At 37.9% G+C, this 13,044-nt stretch overlaps 1 protein-coding gene across 4 annotated transcripts in view; it reads right to left on the bottom strand.

The window, feature by feature from the left end:
• Positions 1-13,044, bottom strand: part of kdm2bb (lysine (K)-specific demethylase 2Bb) — a 29,416-nt gene that overhangs the window by 6,341 nt on the left and 10,031 nt on the right. For all 4 annotated transcript variants that reach the window (XM_079861745.1, XM_079861743.1, XM_079861744.1 and 1 more), the window contains 6 exons: positions 12,889-12,982; positions 9,384-9,537; positions 7,671-7,786; positions 6,520-6,637; positions 4,959-5,326; positions 4,427-4,513 (listed from right to left, as the gene is read on the bottom strand). In XM_079861745.1, the coding sequence (XP_079717871.1) occupies positions 4,427-4,513; positions 4,959-5,326; positions 6,520-6,637; positions 7,671-7,786; positions 9,384-9,537; positions 12,889-12,982 (937 nt within the window). The remainder of the gene's footprint in view (positions 1-4,426; positions 4,514-4,958; positions 5,327-6,519; positions 6,638-7,670; positions 7,787-9,383; positions 9,538-12,888; positions 12,983-13,044) is intronic.

Here is a 13,044-nt window from a genome sequence, read left to right as displayed (position 1 = left end):
TGGCCATCGGGCCAAAATGGCAACAGTGCATTTAAACTATAAATCATATAAGTGAGCTTAATACATACACACTTTTATACTCCCAAGCAAGTCAAAGGGAATTATTCTCCAAATAGCAATATTCCACATCCCCTGGGTTTGCCATGTCCCCATTATATCAAGTCATGCCTGTCCCAGAACCCAAGGCAAGACTTTCCTACAGCACCATGGGACACAATGTGATTGATGGGAATAAATCTAGCCTCCACCCTTTTTATGAACCTTCAGTAATGGAGAGGAAAACACGAACAATCGCATTAGCCAGAGGGGAAAAGTGCAACCCGACCTTCTCAATAGGTACTTTTCTTATAAACAGCCTAAGTGGATTTCTCGGCCTCTGAGAGTTGAAATTAGCTCTTCAGATGGAGTCAAAAGTCCTGTTTGCACAGAGCTTAGGATTTGATGCTTGTAGTAGAATTGATTTTTGCCTCGCTAGAGTCTTTCCTGCATGGATGAAATGCTGTTTAGTGGAGAGGAAATTTTTTTTTTTTTTAAATACTGATGAGTTCAGAAAGCAGAAAGCAGAAACTTCTGTTTCACAACATCTCAGATGTGATGTGTTATGAAACTGTGTTTGGAGGAAAACAGAAGCACGAATTCAAGCATGTGGTCAGCAGAGCCGGGGGAGCGGGAGATAGTTATGTGGCTGCCAGTGGGAAAAACATTCCAGGCCAAATCTAATATCTCTTGTTAATATGATGGAGGTCATGATTTTGCGATTTTAAGAGCTGCTTTCATCCAGATTTAAGACAAGACCTACAGGACCACCACTCAGAATCCAAGGTTCCAAGTAGAGGTCAACCAACTTATCGGTTTTGCCAATAACATCTAATTATTTTGGAACTATTGGATGTTGTCAAAAATGTATGCTGATTTTTCTTTATTTTTTGTATGGGCAACACTAGAGTATGACAGCAAAAATAAATCACTAACTCCTTGAGGGGTTAGCTGTCTCTAAATCTCTCATCACTATATCCATATTTGTATCCACACTTTAATGCACATTTTGATATCAGATCAAAATGGTTAGAATAAAATTGAAATGTTCAGAGCAAATTTCAAAAGCCAAACAGAGGAGGCTTATCAACAATCACATGACTTCCCAACGTTCCCAACTTCTCAAAGTGAGTAAATGTTTCACATCTCAGTTCCAAGCCAAACTCAGCTGTAAACCATCGGAGCTGAGTGTGCATGTATGACATGATGGATTAATACCTTAAACAGATTTGCTTGCTGTCATTAGAGCAGCTTGCAGACAAGGTCAAACATTATAGGCTGCATCCATCACGTTATAAAAACTGCTGCAGAGATGAAAGACCTCTAAGACAGGATTACTATAAATATTAAGGGCAGTCATGGATTTTGCTTGCTGTCTGGGATAGATACGTGTGCGAAAGAAATACATATCCATAGTAAACAAACAAGCTGACACAAGCACTTTGTATGTGATACTGTCATTAAACCAGATTATCTTTATATAATTGTTCAACTTGAGAATATTATTCAAATTAATATTAATTAAAATTATTCTGCAAAAACAACAGAAAAAACTAAATAAAAATCACACCCAGTTTCAGGGACAATGAGTTGGCAAACTTTAATTGGTAGGGTGTGAAGTTACACTTGATATTTAACACTAAACTCACAAAACTGGATGAGGCAGATATCAGCAAAATAAAGTCTTTTCACTGCAGCAAAAATATCACAATACAAAAACATATACAAAGGTTGCAGGTCCTTAGCAAAAACTGGAGGTTAACTGATACCAATCACAAACTAGCTTGATCACTACTGTGTCCCTGAGAAAGTCACTTATTAAGTTAGTAAGGCAGTGTTTTGAAGGTATAAAATTTGACAACATTCTCTAAAAATTCAGTTTATATATATGAAGAGTTCAGATGCAAAAGCCTCTAAGTGCCATCTGAAATTTTCTTCTAGAATGATCATTTTTATCAAGCTCGTATATTTAAGTTCAGTAAATGACAATTAATAGGTCATTTTCATTGCCATTTAAGTGAAACTACTGAACTTAAATATACGAGCTTGATAAAAATGATCATTCTAGAAGAAAATTTCAGATGGCACTTTTTATACCTTCAAAACACTTCCTTACAAACTTAATATACAATATACAAACATGACCCCCTTACTAACTTAATATACAATATACAAACATGACCCCCTTACTAACTTAATATACAATATACAACCATGACCCCCTTACTAACTTAATATACCATATACAAACATGACCTGTGTAGGGGTCAAGCCTCAAATAGTGTCCAAGGCCAGATGTGTTGCTTCCCAAAAAGAAAGTTACATCTTATCCAGAATACACTTACAATTTCAAAACTACAGGTCCATTACTAAATATGTTCACAATAGGAACATGTCTGAACTGTTTTTACTCACGCTGGCTCTTTGTCTTGCCCCTCCCCCATGCGCTCATCTTGTAGGACCGGCTCAAAGAGGCCCTTGTTGGGCTGTGGCCAAAAACAGTTAAAAATATCCTTGAAATTGAGGAAGTTGAATAACACAATGATCTATACAAATATCTGAACGAGCGGTGAGAGTAAGTGTACTCAATTGGACAAACATACTTTTGTAGGTTTTAACAAACAGAAAGAGATCCTCATTTCATCCTAATGATGGATGATTAAATGATAAAGATCTAGCAGCTGTATCCTTTCCTAAGTGCTGTCGGCATTTGGGTTGAAAAGGGTTTGTACATTTACCTAGAAGAGCAATACAAAAGGATTCACTAGAAGAGCCCAACCCCAAGGATAAAACAACGATTGGAAAGTCTCACGTGGACAGTCGCGCAAACAGACATATGCAAAGTAATCCAAGAACCCACACGCCTTCGAAACACTGCAGTGTGCATTAAAACATCAACTGTATCTGATACACATACTGAAAGTATGTGTAGCTGCTGGCATAGCAAGTAATATCAAAACTTCCACAAATCAAGTCACCGATTTCACTTTCATCTGCAACTTCTGAAAGTACCTAACACCACCTTACAGCATCATGTAATGTAACTTTAAGTTCAGGTTTCAACAAACTGCAGCAATATTCCTTAAAGCAAAATGACAAAAAAATAATAATAATTGACCTTTCTATTGGAAATAAACTATGTCAGAATGAACCAAAATGAGCAATAGGCTGAGTTTAGTCAACACTGAATTCTCGTGCTAGTCATATGTAGTTATCAGTGGTCACCATAAACATTTCTGACAGCTCCCTTATCACGTGTACTTCAGTTACATATGCAAATACACACAATACAATATTACAGCTGCATGCAGCCAAATTGCATTTCCTGTCTTTAAGTCTAAGGACCCATAGGTCCAGCTTAACATTGCTACCTGCTCAGCATCCGAGTTCTCATAATCCTCCTCGTCAGCTATCAGCGACATGGCCATGGCTCTTAGAGTCCTCTCAGTGCTTTGCTAACTGACATGGCTGTAGCTCCGGCTTGCTACTGGCTGTGAGACGGCACAGCCCTCCCTTCTGTTCCTTAGCCATCAGAGCACACAGGCTAGAGCAAGACATGCTCATGAATATGCAACAGGGGGAGTTCCAAGAAGTGGGAAGGGAGGAGAGCGGTAGAGCCAATGGGTGCGCAGTATGCAAAAATAGGCTCTTTAATATGTGCCAACACATCTTGGACACAACCAATAGGAAGAGGGCATGCAGAACAGAAGTGTTACATGTTCAAACAGGGTCATGAGGTAAAGAAGAGAGGCCAGTTGGGGCAGTATAAGGACAGATGGTATTTAATCACAAAAGACAGACACAATGGAGGCGAAAATTCAGCAGCTGGGCTTTTAATACACAAGACAGTTTTAGTGTTGTGAAGTGGAGGAGTACAAAAGCTATCATCCAATCGTGTGTGCCACAGTCAATAGGGAAATAAACTAAAACAAGTCTATAAACACAGATTTGCATGTTATTGGTCAGGACTAATTTTGGGGGACTGGCAACCCTTCCCTTGTGTCTGAAGCTGAGTCATCATTCCAGAGAAATACTAATGCAAAGCATTGCTTCACCTTTTCAAACTCAAATACAGAAATTCCATGATATTTCCACAGAATCTACCTCACAACACAAAACAATTTTGTGGTACAACAACAAAAATACTTAGTGACATCAAAAACCACTTCAATTTCAACAACTACTGCAAATCACAAATCAAGCATAAAGAAAAAAAAATCAGGAAGGAATGGAGACAGCAAAACGTCTCATAACACGTTTTTCTCCATATCGGTTTTGCTGTTATAATAGTTAACCAATGACAAAGATAAATAATATGCAAATCATATTAAAAAGAATCTTGCTTAGCCACATATGTATGTTTCTAACTGCTCTGCAAAAACATTCATACCTTGCCTGTCTTCTTCGGCCAGCATACAATAGGAGAACCAGTGATGGCCAACTTTGGATTGTCCTCTGCATGTTCCTTCAAGACAACCTGTTCAAAAAGCAGAAAGAACAGAATGAAAAATATCATAAAATATTTCAAAAAAAGAATGATCATTTTTTGAGAATGATGAAAACTAAAAACATTATTTATATTTTAATTTAAATATAGCTTAAACTTTTAAAACATTTTAAATATTTAAAAATAAATAATTGGCCTAAAAACCATCTTTTAGATTTGGCATAAAGGAGTTCAAAGAGATTTATTTTATTTTTTTAATCTTGTGCATATTGGAAATTTGTACGTGGTGTAGCCATGCACACAAGCTATGTTTTCATCCACCTATTTTTATGCACATTTTGGGATATTGCAGCAGATGTTTACTTCTATTTATTATTCCTCATAAAAGGGAAAAACTGCAGTTTGCAGCAGTCAGGAGGCAGCAATGCATGATGTGAGAGACAAAACAAATGACAAGTGGAAAATGTGTAAAGACCTTCACGTCATCTAGAAGTGCTTGTGGATCCTCGATGCCCTCTGGAACACACCTCTTCGTCTCCGGAAGGGATTCCAGCTTCTCCACCAGGGCTTTGAGTCCACTCAACTCAAACTCTGTCAAGTGCGTCCATTTCCCCGAGTGCTCTGTTCCAGGTGAGCCAGACGGAGTCTTGGGACACTCTGAAGGGAGGGACTTGGAGCTGTCATCAGAATCATTGGCTGGGGGTTTGAAGGTCTGATAGGGAGGGACAGCTGAGGAGGGCTGGGTCACCCCCTCTGTCCTCTCTAACTGCGTCTCACACGAGTTCTCCTCCATGTCCAGCCGGGGAACAGCGACAAGACACTCGGTTACAAGCTTGGGTTCAGCTAATTAGGGTCAGAAGAGAACACATGCTACTTGGAAAATCTTCCCCAAATCACCAAAAAGTACACAAAAACCAGAAGACATCATGAGCAAGACTAGGAATCATCTTGATAAATGTTAGTACGAGTGAAATAGGAAAACATGATAGGAACTTGCATGTACTCTCTGAGATTGAAAATGCAAAGAAGGGCTCATTTAAAAGATTGGTGTGATCAGACTTGGTACTCATAAATCCTCTCAAATGAAAACGTATGGATCGTTTCTGCACAGTCCACACTTAAAGTTAAAACACTTGTATTTCAGTCCTACTCCCGAGAATCATGTCCCATTCCCTCTAAACATAAGTCATATTTCTTTCCCACTCCCATTTAAAGCTTTTATGTTTTGTCCCTATCCAGCCCACAAAATCCTATGCAGGCTGAGATCTATGCTGATTTTTCGGTCCTGTTTCAGTATGATCCAGTGTCATAGATCAAAATATCTGGAAAAAACATCCATACATTTACTCGCCCATAGACCATCCCTTAGAAGAAATCAGGACAGAAGTGGTTGAAGCAGACATTCTGTATTAGGCGGTGGATTGTGCAAGCTTTGTCCTTGCACACTGAGTCCGAAATTCTCGTCCGAAATACAGAATGGGGTCTGACATATTGATCCATTTCGTCTCTCAGCAAAGCGCGTAACGCAAAGACACAGAATATAAAGAATCATCAAACTGAGCCACTGACATCCTGAAGTAAACTTTGAATTGCTTGGGAAAATCCCGCAGCTCCTTGATAAGGAGGTGGAACTCTCCTTCCTCTCTACGCAATCTCAGGATTGGATGGTCCCAATATTTCCTCTTTTCTCTTTTTAAGAACAAAGGACCACAAAATCATCCTCACTGCTTGTAGACTCCAATTTGTATTGTTTTGCACATTTTTCCGCAACAGATTAATTAATACGCATCGGACTCAATGTGCAAGGTTTCAGTGCGAGATGAATTTTTAGGATGAATAATATGAAAAAACACATTTTTTCAGACTTAGTGTGCAAGGACCTTTACCGTCAGCACTCCCATTAGTAGTTGCCACATCATATTATAGTGCATTTGCATAAACTTGAACTTTGTCGCATTGCCAGTGCGCTCCGTCAATCAAAAATGACTTCTTGTTATGTTTGTCACTGTAAATTGCTGTCAGTTTAGCCAACTCACCAGCGTGACCGCGTAACTCCAGGCTGAGGTGCGAACGTCTGGTCAAGCAGTGCACGTACCTCTCCAGCACATACCAGCACATCTCATAGAAGAAAGGGTAGCGGAATTTGGAGTGCACCTGAAACCAATAAACAACACTATTATAAACCCTGGAACACAAAAAACTTGCTGTTCATTATTAGTTCATGATACCGAATGCATTAACTATTGTTTAGAAATAAACCCTTATAACCGAAACTCTACATCTATATATAAAACTGATAAAACTGGCTTCACTATAGATGGCTCTCACAGTATGAGAAAAACTACAACATGACTAAGATGCTTCTCATGCACATATCTTTCCATTCCAGCTCCTCTCCAGGGAGGAAACTCACATTCTCAGAGTTATGGAGGGCTTGTGCTCTCATTCCCTCATACCTCCTTCAGCCAGCGCTAAATTTAGAGCACTGCAATAACGCAGCCCATGGAACAACAGAGCCAACGCCACAATCTGTCTTCTTCTTCTCTGCCTGCTCTGTCTACCAAATATAAAAATAGCCCGCCCCACCGGCTCTAAGCCCTGCAGAGCACATCAAAGTGTCCCGGAGGTTCTGCGAGCAGAAAGTGAGAGACCACAACTGGTTTGTCGCTTTGAAATGTCACAACACACCAAAAGTGTCCAGTGCTGTCTCTAAAACGGCCTTTTCACTGTCAGCAACTGAGCCGCTCAGAAGCGAGAGGACTGAGACTGTTTTCAGGCTCTCTAATTTATGCAGTTTGGGATCATACTCTAACCTTGCTGTGGGTCATGTGCTATTTTAGTGTTATTTATTTACTATAATAGTATTAAACTAAAATTAAAATTAAACTGAAATTACTAAAAATGAAAAAAACTAAAATGAAAATATAACAAAATAAAAGCAAATTAAAACTATTATTAAAGTAATTTTGTTGTGTTTTGTCATTTTATTAACTTATTTTTTTAGTTTTAGTTTGGGTAATTTTAGCACTTCAACTAAAACTTATTTCGTAAAAAAAATAGGTTTCCAAGACAACATTTCTAGTTTTTGTTTGTTTCACTTTTCATTTTTCATTTCAAAGACAAATCCTTCAACACTGACTGATGAATCAAGAAAGCATTTTTTTTTTTTTTTAAATAAACGCTTTACCTTTGTTCTGTTCTCAATTTCATAGACAGTGAGCTGCATGGGAATGTTAAAACTGTGTAGAATATTCCCGCCAAACACCAGGGTGTCCTCTGGAGTGTAGACGGCATGGATCCAACCTACACACACAATAGAGAGCAAAAATGTGAATGCTCAATTTTTTAGCAAAGAAAATGTTGTACAACGGATTTATAATTTTCTGCTCTCAAATGTCATTCTCCATCTCATGTGCATCACAAAAGTCAAACATGGCACTATTTTTGAATTCGAACACAAACACGAATGACATTTCAGGGCTTCAGTGGAATAATGACTTAAATTTCAGTCTGTTCCTCACACAAAGCTATTGTATGACTTTAGAAGACTTGGGCCAGATTTATTAGCAGCTTGCATCATCGCAAACCCTATTTTGGTGTTAAAAACTACTGTCAGGATTTACTAAAGACATGCAGTGATAAATTAGGAGTGGACACACTTATTTTTGCAGCTAACCTTAGTGCATATGCATTTGTAGGAAATTCCCTGTCTGAACGCTAAATTTATGGGCAGAGAGTATTTCAATAAATAAATCATGCAACGTGATTTACATTTCCAGTTATCAAATTTAGTGGCATTTGCACTTTTTTTTAATGCCGAAAAAAGCATGTCAAACGATTTTGCACTTGATATGATATTGAATTTGCACATTCTCAGTAGATTAACCGCAGGACTTTTCACTCCTATCTGTGCTTTTATTAGGCCCTGTTTACACCTGGTATTAAGATGCATTTTGGTCGATCAGATCACAGGTGGAAGACGCTAAATACAGGTGTAAACGGGGTCTAAAACGTTTTGAGCTTGTCCACTTTCAACCACTTCCAGAGGTAGTTGAAAACGCATTTGACATTATTTGCTTTCATAGTGTAGACACTCATGTGGTCGAATGTGTTTGAACAGCCACAAAAGACCACCAACTCTCCGCCTTCTGACCTAATGCATAAACATAATGGGAAGCGCACTAGCCAGACAGGATTTAAACTTTGTCGGCTGGAGACCCAAGACGAAAAATGTCCCAAGCACAATGTTCTCTCACCATTCCTGACTTCTAACACACACTCACAAAGTTCGGCTGGTCTTGTGGCTGTTAGAGCAGAAATGAAAGCTACTGCTCTCTGTATGTTTTTCTGTCATCTATGGGAGCGTTCATCTGTAAATTGTGCAAACTTATTTTATCCATTAGATCGAAAGATCTGAAAAAGTCCATACATTTACCCGCCCATGGACCCTCTTCTCAAAGAAATTAGCGCAGAAGTAGTTAAAAGCGGACAAAAGAGACGGATTAAAACCCCAGGTGTAAATGGGAATGTGTCTTCCTCGTCCACTTGTGATCCGATCGAGCAAAACGCATCTTAACACCAGGTGTAAACAGGGCCTTAGATTGCGGCCGCATGCTGATTTGCCATGTTCAGAAAATCTGTCCTTTTTAATATAGAATTTCTCCTTTTGTGTTCCACAAAAAACAGCAACAGCACACGGGTTTGGAAAGGTGAATAAGCAACAACAGAATTTACATTTATGCATTTGGCAGACACTTATACGAAGTGACTTTCAATGCATTCAGTTCATGCATTGCCTAGGATTCAAACCTATGACTTTGGTGTTGCTAGCTCCACGCTCTACTGTTGGAGCTGCAGGAACGTTTTCCTTTAATATAAGTACGCAAGCTCAGTGTGTTACCTGAAGGGATGAAGAACGTGTAGCCCTGTTTCAGATCTACTCGCTGACAGCTGTCTGCACGGTCACCCAGGAACACATCGCTCTGTTTGCCTGACAGCACCCAGTCCTCATACAGGGACAGATTGTGTGAGCTTGGAGGAATCAGCCAAAAGACCTGAGGAACGTGAGACAGAGACAGAAAAGCAGGTGTGATTCTAAACTGGGATATGATTTTTCTTCTTTGAAATGAATAATTCACAACCTCTTGTCAGCATTAATCCTTTATGTGCAAGTTATTTATCACTTCCATTTATGCACAGACAGACATACAGTGTGGTCCAAAAGTTAAAAAAAAGAAGAATTCAAATTCAAAATTTTAGGATTTTGAAAACATTAAAACAAATAAACATTACGATGTGGTGATTCTGCACTTTTTCTGGGTTGCAATTCTGACATTTTCACTTAAATTGTTGCCAATAATAAAATATACAGTACAAAATTGTAGTAAATATTTCAAACTTCACAACATTTTCACTAATGGTCTTGGACGATTACGCCACACTGTATGTTTAAAAATGTTGTTAATGGGCCGACATAGGTGGCATCAAAAATTGCATACTGTATAGTAGGCACTACATTTGGTTTGAAACTTACTTCACGACCAATAGTATGAATGTGTGTACTAGTATGAATGAAGTTCGGACATACTGCATACGCCATGTTGTCATCGTCAAGTGACCTATGGCTTCAGGTCGCTTCACCCCTATTCACAACTCCTTTCCCATGGCCTCGTGTGATAGTAAATTGTCCATCAAATGCACACTTCAGAATCTCGCCGGAAGTAGTACGTTTTCAGGGTACTTTTTGTCTACTGTTTTTCGAATACTATGTATTTGGACACAGACTATTTTGGAGTACTATTTTTCACCCAAATAGTTATAATAGGGAAGTATTGATATAGTAGGGGAAGTATTCTATTTCGGACGCAACGATACAGTTGGGTCCAAAAGTCTTTTTTTATTCCATTTAATCCTCTGGTTGCTGTTGCTGCGTGCTGGTCAAAAATTACAGATTTATTTATTTATTTTCCAATGAAATGATTGTACTACATTTTAGTTTGTTAATGTTTTTTATTTTAAGTCCCCCGGTGGTGAAAATCAAGTTTTAAAGTTGTTTAAGTTATATGTCTATGCTGTGTTTTTAATGTGCTTTAAGACAAACGTGCAAATTCATGTCAGCACCATTGATGAATATTTTCTCCTTAAAGGGGTGGCATAATGCCCTTTTCAGGAGATGTAAAATAAGTATTTGATGTCCCCAGAGTGTGTATGTGAAGTTTTAGCTCAAAATACCCCACAGATATTTTTATATAGCATGTTAAAATTGTCAATTTTTGAGGGTGAGCAAAAACGCACCATTTTGTGTCTGTTCCTTTAAAGGCAAATGAGCTGCTGCTCCCGGCGCAGAGGGCGGAGCTTCAAGAGCTTGCACTCACACTTATGTGTAGTTATCTTCTAGTCATTGATTAGCATATTCTGTCTTGATAATCTATAAATCGTGTTCCGGGGGTGGGGTTTATGTAAATTATGGGGTTGGTGACGTCACTAACCCGGGAGGAATGTCGTGTAGTCCCAACCAGCCGTTTGTTGTAGCCCTTAAAAAGTGATTTCTTTAAAAGCAAATATCTCCCTTTGCTTTGAACTTTGAGCATTGTAACTTTGCAGATGTTTGTTTATACTCAAACAGCAATAGTACACACTAACTAAAGTTAAAAATGTTATGATGAGCTACATAGAACATAGTTTGTGTAACATTAGCAACACATTATTAGCTGTTTGATAACAGTCAAGCAAAAGGCTAATCATATTAATTACCGTTATGTGTCCGACATTGTAAAGAGATACCATTGTGCAGCGTTTACCTCAGTAAATTGACCGAGTGAATCTGTGTGTGAGCTGGCGAAAGTGAAGACGGGGCTAATTAGCATATTCATCCGCGTATATCAAATGAAGCAAAGATGTAGATTTACATTCAAGCTATTTTAAGGCATGAAGAAAAAAAATATTTCACAGGAAAAAACATAAATATGTCATTTTGGTGATCAAAGATGAGTTTTAAGGGATAAAATTATTGACTATTGACTTTAATATTTAGGATTTTATGGTACTAAATTATATGTATACAGTAGTTATAATCCATATATTCACTTTTTGAGCATGTAGATGAAAATTAAATGTCCAACTTAAACTGTCATAAATCTTGAATGCTTTGGAGCACAGACTCCAAAGTTTGGTCTCTATTTAAAGACAACACTTGGCAGATTATTGTTGAACTTGAAAAAAGTTGTAACATTTTACATTTACTGTTATGAAAAATGCACAAATATACAATTTTTATATGAAATATATTTTCCAAAATACGTTTTACTCTAAAACTGAGAAAATCATGGCCATAAATCTAAACAAGCTGTGTTCCAAAATTGAGCTTTCAGTAAGAATTTGTTTGTGCGCAGTACCAAAAGTTTCCAATAGATGAAATTCGTCTGCCATTCATTTCCAATGTGGTCATTTGTTCACACAGCAAGTGATAAAAACTTTACTAAGTATCGTATACCATTCCGATGAAGTAAAAAATTCTAAAAACTGAACAAAACGTAAAATTTGGGGGTAAAAAATTACCGAACAGCTCCCAGAGGGTTAAACTTGGAAATAATCGGGAAGTTTCAGGATTTTTTCAAATTTAAAACAAAGAAACGTAATAACATATGAAGATGCTGTGCTATTTCTAGCTATCAAATCAAGTTTCTATGAACATTTTTAAAGGGGTCCTATTATGCTTTTCCAATTTTTCAACTTTAGTTTTGTTTAATTGGTGTGTTCGAGCCAGACTAGGGAGAGAGGTACTGTAATAATGTAAACTATGTGGAAAATAACATGTTTTTTGAACAATCAAGCATGAAAACATATTCTAGTACACTTCAAAAGCAAAATCAAGACTCATAATGGGCATAATAATAGGACCCCTTTAACATTCATCATGTACTTTGTTTTTAGAAATTCTGCATTTCATATTTATTGCTTGTTTCTGTTGCTAATAATAATTACTAATAATATTTTTTATATAAAATGTTAATATTGTAATAATATTAAATACAAAAAAACATGTTCACTAAAGGTCTCAGATGTTTGGACCCCACTGTATGTCTAAAAATTCCCTTGCAAGTGAAATTGGTTCAAATTGGTGTCACTCTCATCTTTCTTGCACACGCCAACACTCATTCGACCTTTCAGAGCGGATATTATTTGATACCCTCCAGCAAACGCACACACACATACACATGCACAAGCACGAATTCTGCTGACACTGCAGCTCCAGCTGTGATGCAACAATGCAAACAGGGAAGAGATTCATTTACAAGGCCTCTAGATACCTGATCTTTCCAGATCACAGGCGGAGACAATCCTGCAGCCCTAAAACCCATGACCAATAATAATAGCAAAAGCACCGCTAACTACCAAACACTTACCTTCCTTCCTTTGAAGACATGATACCATACCGACGTGCCGCCGAAGTCAATGTGGAAGTCAGTGAAACAGCCTTTTACACTCATCAGACAGTATCTACAGAGAGAGAGAGAGAAAGAGGGAAAGTACAAGGGTGATTTGCAACATCTGCATAAATA

This window comes from Squalius cephalus (assembly GCF_949319135.1).
Source record: "Squalius cephalus genome assembly, chromosome: 24".
NCBI lineage: Eukaryota > Metazoa > Chordata > Actinopteri > Cypriniformes > Leuciscidae > Squalius > Squalius cephalus.
This window is presented reverse-complemented; position numbering and strand designations above follow the sequence as displayed.